This window comes from Plectrocnemia conspersa, unplaced genomic scaffold (genome assembly GCF_051122295.1).
Source record: "Plectrocnemia conspersa isolate PC_06_02 unplaced genomic scaffold, ASM5112229v1 ptg000008l, whole genome shotgun sequence".
NCBI lineage: Eukaryota > Metazoa > Arthropoda > Insecta > Trichoptera > Polycentropodidae > Plectrocnemia > Plectrocnemia conspersa.
The window spans coordinates 11,058,246-11,080,014 of NW_028277172.1; the positions used below are offsets into that span (position 1 = coordinate 11,058,246).

The 21,769-nt window shown below is 27.0% G+C and overlaps 1 protein-coding gene across 2 annotated transcripts in view; it reads left to right on the plus strand.

Annotated features, from left to right (window-relative positions):
- LOC148232977 (uncharacterized) overlaps positions 1–21,769 on the plus strand; it is a 59,752-nt gene that overhangs the window by 35,585 nt on the left and 2,398 nt on the right. The window contains exons 2-9 of one of the 2 annotated variants that reach the window (XM_088189634.1): positions 4,944–5,183; positions 7,831–7,986; positions 11,605–11,715; positions 20,401–20,534; positions 20,612–20,747; positions 20,924–21,153; positions 21,214–21,399; positions 21,469–21,732. In XM_088189634.1, coding sequence (XP_088045760.1) covers positions 5,045–5,183; positions 7,831–7,986; positions 11,605–11,715; positions 20,401–20,534; positions 20,612–20,747; positions 20,924–21,153; positions 21,214–21,399; positions 21,469–21,732 — 1,356 coding nt within the window. In that variant the 5' untranslated portion in view covers positions 4,944–5,044. The remainder of the gene's footprint in view (positions 1–4,943; positions 5,184–7,830; positions 7,987–11,604; positions 11,716–20,400; positions 20,535–20,611; positions 20,748–20,923; positions 21,154–21,213; positions 21,400–21,468; positions 21,733–21,769) is intronic. The other variant, XM_088189635.1, reaches the window with a different exon arrangement.

Here is a 21,769-nt window from a genome sequence, read left to right on the forward strand (position 1 = left end):
TGCAGTCTAGTGGTTTTAATACTTATTTGTAGGTATTCATCGTATCTGATTGACTTAGCTAGTTGGTACAGATTTATTTCGTTGCATTGAGCTTATGTCTGCCAAGTTGCAAAAATAAGCCTTTTAGGCTTAAAAATAAATAAATTCAAAATATATCAATATATCAATTCTCTCTTCTGATGTCTTTTTGATTAATCGAGCAGGATTTTGGCAGTACTGGAACTATGTACCGATCTTATAAGACCGCTTTAACTCTGACAGGTACATCATTGCGTCCAAATATTTGCGTAAATCAGGCAGCGGTGGTTTTGCTATTTGCTATTAGCCACTTTTTAGTTCATTTTTGCAAAAATAATAGGATGTATTTTTTTGTTAATTTTAAAATAAATTTTGTTTTAAGAGCTTTAATTGCAACGAAAATAAAATTTTAGCGTCATATCGCTAAAAAAATATTCTTTATTTTTTTGATAGCAAAATCAAATACCATTGTTTTTATGCAGGTGCATAAGAACAAAATAAGGTTTATTACTTTTAATTAGGCATCTGGTTCAATTTAATTGTGTTAATTACATCGCTACGATATAGGGTGATAGCAATAAATTAACAAGTACGAGAGATAAGCCTCATTTGAAAGATAATATTTTTATATTTATATTATATCTGGGAGATTATAATTGATGATTATTATATAATTATAAAAACGATCGATCATTACAGATTATATTTTCTTAATCTATCGAATAAATAAAACTCTTAAAGCTTTAATTGCGACTTAAATAAAATTTTAGCGTCATATCCCTAAAAAATGTTCTTTATTTTTTGATACCAAAATCAAATGCCACTGCTTTTATGCAGGTACATAGACATTTTGTAAATTTACGCACATACACTTTTTTTTATTGTAAACGATTTTAACTTACACATTTGTATTTCTCGAAATATATAAAAAAATATGTGAAAAACTTCTTTACGTTAAAAGTATCATTAATAAAGTTGTGATATAATAAATTATTTAGCTATCTGCAAATTCTTTTTTTTTTAAATTATTTTGTATTGTATTTAAAACAGAAATTATTTTACTGGAATAATATTATCAATATTATTTGTTTAACTTTTCTCTTTTGGATGCTGTCTCTCTTACCGAGTGATGGATGGTTCAGTTTTTATTTTATCGCTGACCCATGTAAAAACATATGTATGATATAAATGTATATATTTCATCGGATACTTTTAACATTTATATTATCAATATACATACATACATTTTGTGATTACTTAGCTTAGTCAATAAGCGATGCATTAATGTTGGTGTTAAATGACTTTCAATACAATAACATTATTTACAATTGAAGTAATATGTGATTACAATTATCCTTTTATTGATTTAGAAGCTAAACTGAGATATGGAATTATGTTTTTTTCTTTATCATTAACATTTTTTTTGATCACACACTTGATATATTAGAATTCCGTTGTGACTGGATTCATTATTTTTTCTTTAGATTTTGGAGACCAATAATTATCACTGGCCCTTTTAAAGTCACATCATGTATGAGTCACGCGATGGAGGCATGGTTTAATGCGTTCCGATGCACTTTTTTTTATTATGTTTGCTCTTATTTAATGAATTGAATTAATGCTCGTCGAAAATGTCCAACAGGTATGGATATTAATTAAAAATGGCATAATTTAATTAGCAGTTTTTAAAATAACATGACTTTTAAACTAACTGAGAGGCGTGCGTTGAATTCGTCACGGGTTTGTCGCTGGACCGCTCGTTAATATCTTTATTGTTAATTAGCAACGTATATATTAATAAATGTTGATGTATTTATTAAATATTATTATAATAACTTAAAAATATATTTTTTTATATTAAGTAAGAAAAAAAGCTTATAAATTTTTAGATGCATCTGATGTAAAAATAAATCTTGCACTGTACAATCATAAAAGTGTAATATAATACTCAACTTTTATTATGATTTATGTTGCAGCTTGTTTTTATAATTGTATTTTTATATTTAAATTTAATATCAAGTTCACTGAGTCAACCTAATTACCCCGCTGTGCATAAAAAATATACGCAATTTCATTGTGTTCGTATTGCTTATAACTGTTTAACATTGCAGTTTTTTCCCTAGACTCAACAACGAATTAATCATACCGGTGAAAATTTTCGATTAAGATTCTGTATAAGAAAAATGGCTATAAAGTAATATCTCTTATAAGGCATCCCAATTCTTTAATGTAATAATAAATTCATTAGAAGTGTTTATTACTTTAAAATAAATATATATTTATATGAGCTTCACATATGTTACATTATAGTTTGAGTAACATTTTTTTTGTGAAAGTGCAACGAGTTGCACATTCTTTATAATTATGGCATACATAAAAAAGCATGTTAATATGAAACAGCAAATGTATGAAATTTATTATGATGAAAAGTATTATAATTTTTACATATTTTATAAAAATATATTTTTTAAATTTTACTGTATTAATATTATCATTATTATATATTATAAAAAAACACGTCAGAAAACCGTTTATTCTCGACATTAATGTGTTAATGTTATTTTTTGTGGTCAAATCTAATAGCTATTTTGCTCAGTATTTCTCGATAATTTACCGAATATCATCACGTATTTATAATCTTATTATATATCCATTAATAAAAGAAATATGAGACGATATGATAAAGGCATATTTTGGCAATTATATAAATATGATAATTGCTGCAAGGATGTTAAACAAGTGTTAAGATTTTAAAACCAAATTGCAGGAGAAAGTTCAGGAACCGGATAAAGTAATCATAAAAAATAGTAATAAATATTTTATGAGAAAAAAATACTGGTTATCAATTTAAAAAAATCATCGAAGGAGAAAGTCAATTAAATATATTGTTAGTCAATAAACAATGCTTTGATTTATGACTGACGATCAGCTAAAATTACATCATTATATTTAAGTCGTTTTTATGATATCATACATAAGATTGTATAAATTGTGGTAATAAATTATGAGCGTTGAAGTGTCAGTCAATTTTTAAGATTATGTAATTGTCATTTGAACATCCGCCAGTTATTCTTTGCTATAACTACCATAATTGAGCCGTCTTTATACGCATATTGGCAAAAACTACTTGAACGTTTCTCTAGAGATAGTCATAGGTCATGGCATACATCTGAAATCGGTCGTTAACAATTATACTTTATCATCTCATCACGTTTGACAGCATCTTCATGATTTGCCAAAGGCTTGTATAATATAATATATACGCACTCTCCTATCAACGGAAAATACTTCCAAGTTAAAAAAATGCATTATTAATGAAGCTTCTTATTGAGGTAGCGCAATTTTATTCCAGGTCAAATCCTGATCTTTATTTAGCATTGAATCAAAAACGACAGGTTAATATTAACCTTAACACTTTTCTCACACAGAAAGATCACTCAAATATTTTTTTACACTCATTTTCGCTCATTAAAACTTTGTTCAATGCACGCTAATAAGCGCGTTTAATAATATTAAACGGTTTAATTATTTGCATTAAAAAACGAAAGTCTGTGTAAAAACAATAGCGTGTTAAATTGCAAACCTTTGACACTATTGTTGGGATCGAATCACACCATAATCTGATTTTAATGCGATACACTGAATTATAATAAATATAGTTTTTGCGTTGAATGATTAATAGTGTACGAAATGATTGAAAGATTATTTGACTTATGATTAAAAATGTGCAAAAAAATCAGTATGCATATTATGAACGGTTTTCATTTGAAAAATCAATCGTGATCAATGGTCAAGTTCGATTACAAATGATGATGGGATCGAAAGGTCTAGCATCTACTTTTACCGGACTATGCATTTCTATTGATCTACGGAATTGCATGTTACTATAAAATTATATATATATATATATATATACAGTAACCTATTGCAAATTTCATTATATAAATAAATTATATGAACTAAAATAAGTTGTGTTATTTGCATATTTTAGATTGGTTATCGAAAAAATATAATTAAAAATTTTGCGAGAGTTTTACCTCCTTTTTTCAGACCATGACTCGTGAAAGTTAAAATAATTAGGTGTAATATTATAGTAACATGAGAAGATAAGTTAAATGAGTAGATTATTAGTACAATATAAAATTACTATGATGTTTTACTTATGAATTATGTATTTGTATTTTTGTTGCTGATTATTGTTGAAATTGTAAACGAAACAATATTTTTGAATCCCTAAGGAAACATAATTTTACAATTGTTAATAAATTCTACGTATTTAATAGTTTATTTTGTAATATAATGAAGTCAGAACAGACACTTGTAAATTACCATGTTCCACACCCATTTAAAACGCGTTTATTTTATAATGATCTCGAAAACCGCTGCCCATACTTAGCTCTTATATGTTAGTAAGATATTGTGGTGAGATTTCGCAGGCTATATATTTAAAGTCGATTTCCCGAAGGCAATACTCAACTCATCCTTTCGCAAATCGTGATTTTGAAACGGCGCCCTTATGACGAAGAGTAAATTCGATTTTAACGACGACTTGTACGAAGAAGAACCTAATTATATTTTAACAACATAAAAAATAATCTTATACAACACCAAAAACCCTAATCTTGCTTTTCATCATCAAGAACCACCCATAAACATAAAGTGTGAATTAATATATTGAATAAAAAAAACAGCTGTGAAGATGCTTACATGCAAATTATCTGACTCTTGCTTGTATTAATATTTATATAAAAAACATCCTGTTACCGGTAGCCATTTTTTAATATTAAATTATTCGGTATCAGGGTCAGTGTTATAGCGTTATACTTATTTCGGTTGTTAATAAAGCGCTGGTAATGCTCGTTTTTTATGTTTGAAGATGATTGTGCGAATGGCATAAGTTGATAATGTTTTATTTGATGTTTCAGATCGTAAATGACGCAGAAAAAATGCTCCGAAGGAAAACACTGACAACGGAATATGCTAGAGGCAAAGAGTGGCACATCAATGGTCGATCTGTGTCATCACAATGACAATAGTATCGAGAGGGATTATTTTATTGTTGGTGATATGCTTCATTGTGAATCTGGTGCATAATTCACCGATATCAAGAGAGGTCGTGCTGAATATAACGAGGTTGGAAGGAGGAGATGATTTTTTCATATCAGGTAAAGTTTGATAAGTAACTACTGTTAACAGATTAAATACAGCAATAAATATATTTTCCAGTTAATAATTGCAATGCAAAAAAATAGACTAAGCTTGCTTATCTTAATATTTTTTTAAAACAAAAATAAACTATAAAGTTTCGATGTCACTTGAAAATGTTTCCAATAATAGAACTCTCACCTGATTAGTATTTTTAATTAATGTTTAAAGAACGCAATTTTATTTAAAAAAATAATAAAACAGTTAAATATATTTATTTTAGCATATATACTACTTATCTAGCGTGGAAGATAATTAGTAAAAATATTTTTTTTAAGCTAAAAATAAAGCCATAAAAATAATTTACACTACTCTAAAACTTAATAACGAATAATGAACATTTTTATTATCACATTTAGAATAAACTGTAAAAATATTTCGCGTAAAAAATAATTTATTAACAGTAAATAAACATTTATTTAAATATAAGGAACATTCCAACTACATAGTTTTTAATCATCTTAAATTGTAAAGCTTACGAATTTTTTTTTTCTTTTTTTTACTTAACAGTAAATATATAACAACGTGAACACTAAAATTGTTATAAAGCAATGCCATGTGTTGTATCTAAGCATATATAAATGTAAATATATTTATATTGGATAAAAGTTTTAGAAATAGTGGTCAGATCTGATTTTATAAATATTTTTGCCTTATTTTTTATTTTATTTCTATTTTTTCAGGTCCAAAAATGAGGGACAAGATTATTTTAAATCTATTTTCGTATTTATCTCACGCAGGAATAGGATTTATTCATTTTTTATTTTATTAACTTTTATTAAATTTTTATTGCAGTATATTGACCAACATTTATTGCAATATATTTATATTGCAATAAATGTTGGTCAATATATTGCCAGAGAAGCGTAATATCACATCTTAGGGTCGAATTTCCCAAGAAATATGTATTTAGTCAACAAAATTGCATTATTCTAATGTATAAGAAGGCAAAAAAAGAGCCATAAGTGATTTTTCACAACTAAAAATATAGTAGGAGAAAATTAAAAAATAATTAAGAAAAAAATAATAAAAATTTATAAAATTAATAAAATAAATAAATAAATTTTATAAATTTTTATTATTTTGTGTAATTCTAAAATAAACCTTTTAATTTAGAATTACACAAAATATAATATTAGTAATTTTAAATATATTGCAAAAAACGTCCTTGGTAAAATCTCAAATCTTGGTAAAATCTTTATCTTTATTTTAATCCTAAATAATCAAAAGTATTTGGAAAGTCATCTAAGTAAATGTGGAGTTAAGGAACATTTTTAATAAATGTTTAATAGAACTATAGTTACAATTTAACAAATGTTTAATAGGTTACAGAGCATCATAATTTTAAGTTAAGTACAAATTACTGCATTTTATTCATTTTTAAATTTTAAATAGAAAATTGAAACAAGATAAAATAAAAGTTACAGTAATAAAAAATATAATATGAGATAAATAAGGGAAAAATAGATTCACCAGCTTTTTGAAATCTCACATAATAATATTGTGATCAATAATTGCATTAGCAAAAACTATACAGCATATTTTTAACTGGATTACTTCTACTTACTATTAAAACATGTGAAAACCAAGCATACAACTGTATAAAATAAATTTTATGAAAAATAAATACCGTCAAAAAAGTACTATTTTTGAAAAATTTAACGGTAAAAATTTAAATTTTGAAATTAAAAAAAAATATTAATTATTTTTTTTAGGATTTTTGGCAAAAAATAAAATTTTAATTTTATTATAATTATATAATAAAATTTTATAAGTAAAAATTAAAATTTTTGCAAATTTTTTTCAATTTTTTAAAATTTAACAAAAAAAATTTGAAAGTGAATTTTTCGCAAATATTAACGGGCATAATTTTTTTGCAAGTTTAAATCGTCACAAAAATTATTATTTAGTAGGTAATGTCCTTAATTGAGCTAGAAACACCGGTTGACAACAGTAAATTGATAATAATTAAAAAAAATACAAGATAAACGGAAACTAATGAATAATTAGGAAATAATTAATTTTATTTTTTCATATTATTATTATTATAGTAATAAAGTAGTAAATCTACTATATATTAAATACTATAGCAGAAACTTAAGTATTACAAATAAAGATATTTTGGTTTATAGATACATATGAGATTTTTTTTGTTGAATACAAGATATTTTCTATGAACTAAAGTAGCTCATTATTATAGAACTTAGATACATTATAAGTTAAATCTAGATAGACCTGTGATTATCGATCAAAATGATAATTATATAATAATCACTAATTCCGATTTCTCAGACACAGAAAAACTGAAAAACGCTTAAGTTCATAAGTTTTATATCTCTATATCGTGCTGGTTTATTTATCCCTTTAGCTAAAGGTGTCTTTACAGTCATATTAATTAAAAGAGTATAACATATTTTCCTGTCGGTATATTTTGAAACTCTAGATAATGAACACATTTTGTGTCCTTTTTAATTACTTATACATCCCATTACTATCTGTCGATTTTTCTACACACATTTATCAATATAACTTATATGAGGTAGACTTTTACGTACTTCTGCCTAGGCTAGCTTATGTATCTAATATTATAAAAATATTTTTTTTCAGGCGGTGAATGCGGAGTGACTCGCTGCAATGAAATATCCGGAGGAACTGCTCTGAGCTCTCGTCCACCTGGTTCCGGAACACCTTGTGGCTGCCGCTGCAGGCCCGAAGTACCGCTCTTCAGGGAAGATCTTCTTCATTGTGTCGACGATATCGCAGGTCAGTGTTGTGTTATAATATAATAACTTATAACAAAAACACACATTTTTCCAACAATACACACGCAAAATTATGATGTCACATATTCTACGCCAAAGTTCATCGTACGACTTTTTCTTACACAAATTTACAAAAGAATTGATCACGTTCGAAAGTGCTATTTTTTTATTTAACGACCATAGAAAGTAATTTTTTTATGTACGTATGTGCAAATATTGTCAATTACTGTTTCGTGGTCTCACGATCGTTACTGCGATTGATACAATCGGTGAAATATTTTCATTGTAGATTTTCGCGTTACACGAGGAGTAATTGATCGTGGTGTTGCGTCTTTGAAATGATAAAAATGGCATTAAACACGTCCAAAATGATAAATGCGATTGCAGAACGTGAATTATTGCAGTAAAACGCAAATTAAACACTGCAGTGCGAGATAAAAATATTGCCGTTGCACCTGTAATTTGGTTGACAAATTGCTTGTATTTAAAAAAGATAAGGAACGTTCTTATATAAAAAATAAAATAAAATGTTTTACTACTTGATAATTCAAGCGTAAATTATATTTACATTGGTTTTAAAGCTTTGTGTTAAACATGAACAATAATACAATTAGCAATATATAATTTTAAAATGAAAGGAAAAACTGTAAAGAGTGTTATTAAATGAAAGTAGCTTTCAAAATTGCAGTAAATTGTCGCTCTTATAGCAATGATTTTTGCACAGCTCTTAACTAAACTAGTTTTACCTGAGCTAATTATTTAATTAGCAATACTTTAAATTAGTACATTTTGATGTACAACAGAGTTCATTGATCTAATTTTTGAATTGTTATACTAGTTATAGTGTAGTATAATATTTATTTTAAGTTCAATTTGAACCAATAATATTTTTTCATCTTACAATATTGTAAATAGGAAAATGGTTGTAGACTTTAAATATCCATATAGTTAAAAGTAAGTTTAAAATTAACTGTTATTTTAAAATAAACATTAAATAAAAAAATTATCATACCTCCAAATTTTATTTAAAAAACGTTATTGTTGTTTATTTATTATTTTTAAAATTTGAACTCTTATTTTGTTTGATTTCTTTTCTAATATTAAAACTTTTCTACAACAGATTATTTTTACACGTTAAAAAAAATAATTGTTTAATGTTAAATCTATTAAATTAGCACTAAAACTTATTTTAGTGGTGTTTATTTCCGATATTGTTCATTACTTTATAAAATTCTATAAGGTTCTACGTGGTTTTTAAAACAATCTCTTTGTTTGATATTTGTTACAAAATCGTTTCTGCTATTCACTTTGAACGACCTAGCGAAATTACTAATCACAATTCATATCAGTGAGATTAGGAAAATCTAGGAAAACCGAATCTGTGATGTTTGATCAGAATTATAATTACATAATTATCAATAATTATGGTCTCACAATATAAATATAAAATAAATATGGTAAATAGATTAACTCAGATTTATTAGGTATTAGACACTGGCTAATAGAAAACTAGTTCTATTAACTTATTGCATTAAGGAAAAATCGCGCGCATAATATGGTGCTACCTGCTCGTAAAGAGGCAATCATAATCACTCTCTTTTGAATATATTTTTATTATTTTATTTATTATTACAATTGTGCACGGCCGGTGGCACAGTATGTGTGCCATGTTTCTGATAATAGTTACTGTCCGGTGACACAAACCTTGTGCCACGTTTTCGGCAAGAATTATTAGTCTGTGGCACAAATTTAAAATTAAAATGTTTTTTCTCCCAAATATTTTTTTGATTTTATTTAAAGTTTAACCGTTAAACCTAGAGACCTGTCTATTGTATTAAGTATCTAAGTTATTGTAATCAAATAATACCGATATTTTCAGATTGGTAGTCTGATTCATAAATTGAAGGTCTATAAGTGTTTAAAATACATTTTTGAAAAAAATAAAATGATAAGCCGTATCTTTAAAATGGTTAAAAGTCAATGATTAATATTTTTTGACTTTAATTTGTCTAGGTTTAAACAAATATGATGAGTAGCACATATCGATGGCCTTAAGTATATATTGATTAGCTCTTATTAGGCTTAATGATTGATACCTATTCTATAAAAAATACAAGTAGTCATAAAAACGCATTTTAACGAGTAAAAGTAAAGCGTTTAATTGGCAATTATGAAGATAGACAATTTTTATTTTAGGTTTCAAATGTATCGATTTTAAAAATATTTCACTAGTAGTTCAATAAAATAATTGATTAACAATTATAAAAAATACGTAGATATTCCGCCTTATGATTACTCATCAGGCATCTATACTTTCCGTTTCACGCCGCAATTTGGCAGCCTACTTGAGCAGTTCATAAATTTCCGGGAAAATCGATCGATCAAACTTCGCAGGTGTTCAGATCAGGTTTGATACAAAAAACGAGAGACGAGCCCTTCAAAGCCTTAATTACGATGAAAGTTTTATTTTTTTGAGGCACATCCTCATTCATCCGTAAAGCTGATTATGTTATTATTAAAAATAAATCGAATCGATCTTCGCACCAATTCACACGTGCGTGATTAAGGGTTTAAATTATCTATAAGCCATAATCAAGGTAATTTACTTTCGAAATGAAACGAAGAAGAGGGGCTGTATAAAAAAATATATCCCGTCATACTTTGGTCAAATCCATTCAATACAGATCTCAAATGTATAGGCAATTAAACGCTCCGGTCTATATCTATACCTCTTCATAAATGTAACGAAGCATGGGAAGTGTAACCGCGCAATTTGAGGGTCATGTGAATTTTTTGTTATAATAATGGCAATTATACGCGATCACAGCACGAATCAGATAAAAAGACGCACATGTGAGAAAAAGATACGTCCGAGAGCTGTTCATAAGGCAAACAAACATTTTTCTTGTCGCATTTAAATATGAATACGCCTATCAACTTTTAGCGAACGAATCGACCAATTAACAAATGTGCAGGGCTTTTCAATTAAATACAAATTTTATTACGCCATTTATGTTTTATGATGATATTTTAAGTAATTATCTAACAAATCACTTTATTTTATATGCAATGTATATAAACCGCAAATTGAGACGTTTTCAACGAAAGCTGTAAGAGACATCAATTATGCCGAAACCAATACTTACCATAATGATATTGTTCGTTTCCGGTTTATTTTTTTAAGATCCTTAAAAGACGCCGCTTTAAAATTCAACCAGACTATTTTTCACAAAACATTTGGTTAAAAATTATTAAAATAAGTAAACTGATCATCAGCATAACGTCGAGCATAAATCTTTATGCGATGTACCTAAAAAAAACTTGTTTCTCAAACGATTATTAAAATTATAACGCCGATCGTTTTGTTGTTACGTAATTGAAAAAAATACAATGAAGCATTTTTCTTGTTCGTATGAGTTATTGTATTTTTTGACGCGTTAAAATCTAATTAATTTTTATGTACATATTTCTCATAGTTAATACTGAAATACGCTTTTTAGATCAGTATTTACAATTTAGTGTGACGTACGAGACGAGCTTATTAAAATATTGTATTCTGGGTTGTATTATGATTTATAAAAATATTATTATATTAAACTTGTTATATGTTTTTTTTCAGAATGTCCTTTGGCTGACTTTGGCAGTGGTGAAACAGTCAGTAAAGTGCCTTTTGTGTTTATGCCTTTGAATGGACAAATTGTTCATCCTTCCAAGGAAATTTTTTTTGAAGGTAAATATTAATAAAACACTATAATTTTAATTACGTAATATTATTTTTTATTTAGATTCTGAATTTAAATATAGGTTTATAACATGTTTATTAATACATATAATTTATATTTTATAGCAAAAATAATTATTTGATTAATTAACCATTAAATATGAAATCAGTTCCTATTGAAACAATGGACATTATTTTTCATCAAATAAATCCAAATATAAATTAATACTAATTAAGTATTTTTATCATAATATCTTAGTAGTATTTCTTTAGTTGTCTTTATAAAGATAATTTTATGTGAATAAATGTACAAAATGATATAGTTGGAATTTATTTTATTTTAATATATGTACATATAAACTTGAAAAAAATATAGTAAAATAATTAATCTATTATTTGACTTTTGTATTATGTAAATTACTCTTTACGTTTTAAATAAGATGCTTTGCAATGTTATACATACTGATAAATACATGCAAATTTATATGCAATATTTAAAATGTGCACTGAATCTTCTTATCGTACAGTCAAGTACATTATTTTGGGGCAATCGCAAAATCTACATAAAGAAGCCGCCTCTGGTACCGTTATTCCAAAACATGTGTGTAATGTAATTATGTATGTACAATATTTTATTATGGTTCGTTTTGAAAATGTTCCAAGCCAATTTTTCCATCGTCGCAAATTTAAAATTATTCTTTCGCCTCTTTATGGCCATTCATCAAAGTGTTCTTTCTCTTCTGTAATTTCCGAGAATCGTTTGCGGTGTAATTGTAGCGCTTTTGGTCGATGCCAGTTTTGATCGACAATTATGCCTTAACAGTGTATCGGCATTGGCGAAGACGACCGTAAAAATGGCGTTAAGATTCAATTACTATTCGAATTTATAAGGCGAGAAAAGGGTCAGGTGTGAATTATAACAGCCTAGGGCGTTTAATGTTTCAGTGATTTATTTCATTGATTTTTAAAGAGTAATTCTGATTTTAAAGTACCTATAAAAATATATGGGTTGATTTAACAAATCATAAAATACTGAACATGGAAGCAATGGATGCAATTCTTTAAGTTATAAATAAAAACCGGCATGTGATGATTGAAAGCTATATTAATATAAGAAGCATAAATATTACTCCTACATGAAGTAAGTCGAAAGTTAAATATGTTTTTAATAACAATTAAATTTATTTAATTTATACAGAACTGTGCAAAAGTACTTCTGTTACTTTTTTTTAATTGTGCAAAAGTACTTTCATATATAGCCCATTTATATCTGTAAAGAAGGTATAAGTAAATATTTGACACCGCTATTATATTAACAAAATGTAGAAAACGATTTTATAAATTAACGCGTTATATTAAAACAACAGAACTTCTACTAAATATATCATTTTATAGTTAATTATTAAGTAATAAACAAAGCGATGTTAGTTAGAAACATCTGATTTACTCTGAAAAATAGCAGTTATATATAACCCTTTGAACTCGTATTTTTTTTTTGGTTGGGGTAGTGCCAGCTCGTATTTAATTTCAAGATTTTTTATAAGTTCAATTTTTGGAAGTAAAAATGAAATAAAACATGTTTTGACTAATCTTTTTACAAATTAAAATTAATACAGCGAAAGGTGGATAGTTTGTCAGTATTTTAGTTAAAAAAAAATTAATTAAATATTTAAAATACATTATAATTTTAATACTTTAATCGGAAAATAACTTTTTATATTGTACTTTTTTAAATAACTTGTAAAACGATAACCATGAAACTTAGAAAAGAATAATTTATTAAAATGTGTTCACGAAGAATTGTACTTACTATTCACAAAAAAAAAAATGACATAGTATTAGGTATACATAGTATAGGAAGGTAAATGTAATGATGTTTTTAGATGATTTTTCGTCCATCGCAATCAAATGCGCGGTAAAACAAATAAATTAATTATTTAAAAAACAGCTGAGTGTTGTAGCGGCAGGGGTTTATAACCATTAAGAAATTTGTAAATAGCTAGATGTCATATGAATTCTGAATAATTAAAATATTGGACTGATTGTATTTTTTTTGCACCTATCGTTTATTATCTTGCGCAATGCGCTTATTATCTTGCGCATCGCGCTCGTTCTATAGCGTTTAGCGCTCATAACATCGATCAAAAATTTGCGTTCATACAAAAAAATAATGGTTACAATATAATTTAATCAAGATTAAAATTACAAAGAGTACAAGTTTTTTACTTGTTGTTTTTTTTTCTTAGTAAAACCTTAGTTTTTAGTTTTTTTTAATTGTTGTTTTTTCTTGGTAAATAGTTAATACATTCCCATTAACAAGTTTTACACTTTTTAGAAAATCAAATTACAATAAACGTATTATAAAAAAAAAAATATACTGTTAGTTAAATAAAACATATAATAACATAATAACGTTTTAAAACATATTTAATACGAAAAATTGTTATGCACCTTACAATAAATAAAACACAAACAATATGCACATCAGCACATATGTTTTAAGCAAAAGGATACATTTTGACGATTTAACCAATGATTTTTAAAAGAAAATTTAACACTTTTGACGCTAAGTTGCCGATAATGAGATTCCGAATAAAGTAAAGCGAAGGTCCATATATAAAGGAAAATGTAGATTAAGAAATATGGTTCTAGGACACTAACCACCTGGAAATATACCCCTTGGACAATAACCCCCCTGGACATTTTCCACCGTGCAAATAACCCCCTGACAATTAACCCATCATGCAAATAGCCCCCCTGACAATTAATCCCCGCCACGTATAAAGATAATACAGATATTACTTAACACGTCTCGTGACGCTCTATTATACTTAATAAAACATATACTGATGCCATTACCAAAGTTTAGCTGTATTATACATACATATGTATCTAGCCTAATAATATTTTTTATTTTTTTTAATACTCTTTATAACAATTTTGATCGCACCGGTCACCGGTACAAAATATACAATACGTATACTTTCTTCGTAAGTGTGTTGGTTTTATTGATATTTTAAAAATTCTGTATTTTGCTGAATGAAATAAATTAGTATTGATATTGATTATTCGTATTAAACATTATTTTATTAAAATAATGACCATTTATTATAGATAATAACAACTTATATAAAATACTTATCTCTATTAATCGTCAGGGGGGTTATTTACACGGGGGGTTAATTTTCAGGGGGCTATTTGTCAGGGGGTTATTTGCACAGGGGATTATTTGTACGAGGGGTTAATGTCCAGGGGAGTTTTGATGGAGATATATGTCCAGGGGGTATTTGTCCTGCGTTTACGTGCACTTAGGATAGGAATATTTAAGATACGAAAAAGAAGGCCAAATTAAATTAGATATTTTTTAATATATTCACTGTCTATGCCAGAGGTCAGAAAATTACGGCCAAATCCAGCCCTCTGCTTATTTTAATCCGGCCTGCAAGTAATTGATAGATTTGACATATAAAAAAATCTAACAATCTAACAATCGAGTTAAGGAGCTAGCTATGTATCACCTTATAAGGTGCTCCTATTGCTTTGTATTTCACCGTGACGTTATGAACTTTAAATTTGACAGCATCTTCAGTGCCCACGTAACGCCTTTTGCAATAGATTTGTTCGTTTACCAGTTTTTCGGCGAGAACAGTTGCTAAAAGATAAGCACATTGTGTGTAACATCAACAGACAACTAAATAGCAGTTTTTTTAACTCAATTCAGTGGTTTTAAATTATTTTCGATTAACACCATTGCTTTTGCATGGCTCTCTAAGTCAAAATATTACATGTAGCCTTTGCCAAATAGTTAATATTTTGTATAAGTAAAGGGTTATGTATAAATAGTAGCAGTATTTATCCATTTTTAAAGGCTTCTGCAAACAGTAAGTTACTAAATAAGTTACTGGTTTGCACTAAATTATTTATTCAAGCAGTCAATGCTATGTTAAAGTGACAAAAAAAATAGTTTTGATGAATAGTTTGCATGGAACTACTACAAATAAAAATATTAATAAGAAAGTTGAAAAACGTTAACAAAGTACATTTTAAAGTGAATTTCGAATAAAATGTGTAACATCTGATGGTGGTAAATTTAAAAGCAGAACAAGTATAAGCTTTTTTAGAAAAAATATGATTTTTGTAAAAATGCACTATTCACCAACAGGTACTATAGAAAACATTTAAATTTATTGTGTATTATTAAAACAATTGTAATAACCGTAAACTTTATTAACTATCGTGAACTTAACCGTCATCAGTTCTGTGACTATTTTTTTATCATAATATAAGCCGTATATTTCGACTTTCTCTACCATACAGTAGTCCAATGGCCCAGTCATGGTATAGGTTGACTAAGATTTTTTAAATCATAGGAGCGATTAAAATTTTTTTCAACGAAAAACCACGCCCTCAGCTATTATTATCTGAAATTAAATAGATTTGAGAATTAGCCTTTGCTGCAGATATCATGAGATTTCTTAACAGATTAAACTTAAAACTAAAAACAAAAACAGTGCTTATATTTAATATTTACACAACATTTGAATATTTGAGAGAAATGATAAAGCTCATTTTAATTTTGCTTCCTGGCCCGCTGAACTTAAAATATTTACAATCTGGTCCTTCACAAAAAAGGTTTGCCGACCCCTGGTCTATGGTGTTACACGAGAAAAATAACCTTGTCTATATTCTTCAGTCATATGTTTTACAGAGAGACATTTAAAGCGCGTCATGGCGATTTTACAACTTTATATTTAGATTGTCTTGTATAACCGGTAGTCCTTAAGCCGTTGAACTGATATCCTAGAGACTATCGGTTCAGGTCCCCGCAGCAAACTAAACATTTTAATATTAAGAATGCGCTATTATTAAAATTAAGCCCTAACTGCTAAGCGACATCTATTGATTGTAAGCTGTAATTATAGTTAACAATATATAATAGATATCACTAATTTACAAACCGTGTTTTAAATCTTATTCGATTAAACGTGTAAGTGTTGATTATGTTGTGCATAAACGACTTTTAACAATAGTTTTTCAATGACGCATATTTGAGTCATCCACCTTTAGAGTGTAAATAATAAGTAATAAATTTATATAAGTACAATACAATCCTAAAACTTACTGAAAAAAACATGTTTTACAAGACTTTTAACCCTTTCACCGCGGATGACTTCTATAGGTGTCATCAAGAAAATCGCCAGTACTCATTGGACATTTAAAGGTGCCGTAAGCATTTGAGCCTAATAAAATGGCTTTTTAGTATAATTTAAGGCTATAAATCAATTATTTGATCCATAATATTTTTAAAAATATGGCATGAATAGGTGTCCCCACATATTAACAAATTTCGAAATGGCGCCCAAAAATATCAGCTGTGGTGATAATCTAAATGCAATCGGGGCCAGGCCTCACCTAATTTTTTTGTACATAAAAAAATTAGATAGGGCCGGTAAAGTTTTATTATATTTTGTGAAAATGATCAAATTTTATATTAAGATAAATATTCTACAAGTTTTTCGTATGTATTTGCCCATTTGAGGCAGAAATGATAAATATTACATTGTTTTTTTGTGGGGATCTGTTTTGGATTGGCAGGCGTTCTTACACCTAGAACGAACCAGCGTAGCTTGGCCTCGTGGCTTTATTTTTGAATTTTTAAGTTTTGAATTTATTAAAACAGTTCTTAAAAATATAAATAAATTGATCATAAAAAATTATTACATTAAAAGATTATCCTAAAACTTGAAACTTTAAATACTTGTACCAGATTTAAAATTGGTAAAAATAGTCTTAGCATAAACGCATACTATTACTGTCACAGTAATAATATCACGGTTAATATCGAATTCATCGTCACGTCCTTAAAAATTCAATATTATATCGTCATTCGTAATTATATGGATAATTTTTAAAAGAAAATCAATATATGTATTTATAAATAATTAAAACACAGATTACTAATTCTGTTTTACATAATTTAGCTATTTACTAGCTCGAAAATATATTAAATGTGTCGAGACTAATATTATCGTTTGAGTTGAGTACCCAGGTCGATAGTTGTCAATCGCTCATTTTACTAGTGCGAGCGAGTAAGCGAGCTCTGCTAGCATAACGGCATCTCGCTCTTTTTTCCGTCTTAAAAATTTTATTTTTATTTCATAACAGACACACAATATAAAGTAATAATTATGCACAATTAGAGCATATGATCCCGTTTCATCCCATATCATAAAAATATAGATGCCCTTATAAGGAAAAAATCAGTTTTAAAGCATTAATTGACAACCTAAATCTGTCAAGTCTAGCGCGATGCCGTCCTAACAGCGCGCGCTTTGACCATGTTCCGATGAAAAATTTTACAATAAACTTACACTTGTAAATTTAAGATTATTGAGTTATTTTCATAAGTTAAAAATTCAATATTACTGAAATGTGTTTAACAGAAGTCTTTTTACTATTAATAAATTTAAATTTTCAAAATTTGCTTGAACACAAAGCCAATAAATGCATTCAAAGTTTTGTCGACATATTGTCGACGTTCGAGTACAACGCTTGAAATACGATGTCGACACATAGTCGACTTACGAGCGCAAAGGGTTTTAATTTAATTTTTACTAGTATACTTTGTTACAGTTAAATATTTATAAGACAAATAATTAATATTTTATTTATCACTTGAAAGATCTTGGTAAAAATATATAGCAGAAAAGTATAAAATCCGCAAAGGATAGATACAGTATTTTTATTTTTGTCAAATATAGCATACTGTCTGATTTTATAAAATACAACAATATTATTCTCACGCGTCATGATTGATTGAGATTTAATGATTATATTTGAGTTGTATTCAGAATTAGATTATAATTTAAAAGATGTGTTAAGTTAAATATATTTACTTTAAATAATATAGAACACTTTACTGTAGAATACTATTGTTGCCTCAAAGATAATAAATCTTGATGTAAAAATGTGTTCTGATCTGATTTTATTAATGAAGCGTTAAAACAATATTGTTGTATTTTATATATTCAGACAGTATGTCGTAATAGCGATATAGCTTTACGTAGTACTATATAAAAGTATGTTAGAAATAAATAATAATAAATCATTTAGTCTTTTTAAAAGGCATTTGCAATTTAGTATTCGAAATATTAAAAAAAAAACATGTTTATATTAATAAATGGGATTTAATAAATATTTTTGAATTGAATTTAGGATTAGATTGCTAATTAAAATTATAGATTGTATGAGTGAAAATTGTAATAATTTAAATAATCTATAACACTAACTGTACAATACGATTGTTGCCACAAATATAAGAAAACTTGATTTATGTGTGTATAATTTATTATACACTGACTTAGACTGTTTCTAATATATTTTAGTGTATGTGAAGCTAAGAAGCAATATAAGCAATATTTTTTTAATTTGTGTGTAAAGTGTATAGAAAATTTTAAATAATTGATACACGTTTTTTAAAAAAATAATATTATTGAGCTTTACAGAAAATGCTTTTAAAAAAATATGTAGCAAGCTCAGCAAAATTAAATCAAAGATCACGTGATTTATTATTATTTAATAGGTTTTATTTATTTTTATGATGTTAATTTGGAATGTTAATTCACTATACTAACATACCGTCTGATTTTATAAAATACAACAATATTGTTTTAACCCGGCATAGTCAATTAGGATTTGAAAAACTATTTTTGAGTTGTATTTAGGATTAGATTATTAATTAAAATTACAAGATGTATGAGTTAAAATTGTTTTAATTTAAATAAGTTATAACACTATACTATACAATATGACTGGTACCACAAAGATAAGAAAACTTGTTTTAAATGTGTATAATAATTATTTAAATACCAGAAATCAATTTTTAATTTGTATGTAGGTAGAAAATGAGTAACTTAAAAAAAAGTATTTTAAAGTAATAAATACAAACACGTTTTTAAAAAATATATTTAAAACTGTAATTTTCTAAGATACGTTTTTCAAAAGAATATGTATTAAACTCTGCAAAATAAAATCAGAAACCACGTAATTTATAATGGTTGTTATTTCGATTAAATATATACCAAGCTTAGTAAAGATGGTTTTTTAGTATTTGAGATTTTCATGAAAAAAATAATAATAATTGCAGATTTTTAATTGTATTTTATTAATATTTTATAAGCAATAATATAGTGTTTTTTAGTTTTACTTAAATTCGTGTATATTCTGATACTATTTATATAAATTATTTGTTGTTTTTTAAGTTTCTAGTCTTACAGTATATTGTTACCCTGTTGTGGCACATTGGGGTGGCAATGGTATTTGCTTCAATTTAATCTTTTACTTTTATTTCTACTTTTTATTATTTTTCAGAATAGTATTTTAAAATAATTATAATAATATGTTAAACATATTGTAAAAATATTTTTTTTACCTCTCCTTGTTTAACATTTTTATATACTATATTTTATAAATATTTGTAACACAAAATATACATTTTTGTATAAGGTTGTACTTAAAAGGTTAACGTAAATAATAATATAAATATCAAGCTGTGGTTTAATCAGATTCTGACAGTTTATCTTCTCTTGTATGTAATGATAAAATAAAACCATAAGGAAATATTCCTTACATATTTTATTATGCTGATTCTTTTCCTCGTTTATGATTAACTAATTCATATTTATAATATTTTAGATTCCAGCAATGCCATTTGTGCAGTATCAAACGCACAATACCTCACAAAGACAGGTTGGAACAACTTCAAGAACGACGTAGACAGTGATGTACCTTTAAATCTCTTCAGAGACGAAGGAAAGACATATCTTCAAGTATATATTCTAATAATATAAATTACCTGATCCAAAGTCGCTTCATATCTTAATGTTAAATAATATTAAAATTTCAGTGGCGTGGAACAGAAAATACCCGCTCCAAAGCTACAGGAAGAGTTATTTTGACAAAATTGTCATGTCGTTCCGGGAAAAGAATATTTTCTCCTTGTATAGCATTCAGAGTTTCTGGATCACCTCCGGATACCCACGGTACGATATCTTTGTAAAAATTATACATAAATTAAAGGTTACGCTCAAATACCACAATCAATATTTTTTCAATTAATCATAAGATTGTTTTTACAATAAAGTTGAAAAACAATAGGCAGATTTTGATTTTTTATCGTAACATAAGTAATAATATAAAGATGTATATTTACTTGTAGACGTTACAGAAGTGTACTTTTCTCATGGTGGACTCTTAGCCGATAACGTAAATTTTACTGATGACGAAGACAATGGCCAAATGGGAAAAGCTGCTGGAGCCATTATTGTTTTATCTACATTTGCTGTAATTATTTTATATGGAATTTTACTATTCATACACATCCGGAATAGAAATAAAAGATCTGAAGCAGGAGACACAGAGATACCGCATTTTGAAGAAGAATCAATGGTAAAATACATAAGCTTTCTGTTTTCCGTTTATAATACATTTGTAACAATTTAATTTTAGACTAACACTAAAACGAATCCTTTATTGAGCATTGAAACATTCTTGAAAGAATCGCAAGAATCGCCTTTCGATAGCTTTAATGACAGATCAGATGCGAGCGATTCTTCTAATTCATCAGACAAAAATTCTTCAGAAAAGACTGAAGATTCTGCCATGACTAACGAACGTCCAAATCTTGGAGAATCTGTTCGTTGTTTTTATTATATTAATTTTAATATGCATGATGAATTCATTAATACTTGATTTAATTTACAGGTCTGTTCTTTAATAACAAATGCTACGATACACCAAGAGAAGAATATAAGAGATAATCATAATTTATCTTATATGCAAAATATTGGAAATTCTGAAAAAATTCCAGAATTACATATTTCAATAGTAGAAACAGCGGAATCATGTTGTCAAACTTCTTATTATGATTATGAATCAGAAGAGAGTCATTTTAATATTCTTCCTGTTGGAAGCCAAAGAAAGAAGTTGTATTTTAATCCCTCATTTTTTGAAATCGAATATTTAAAGGTATGTAAAGTGATTTTAAAACATATTTCTCAAAATT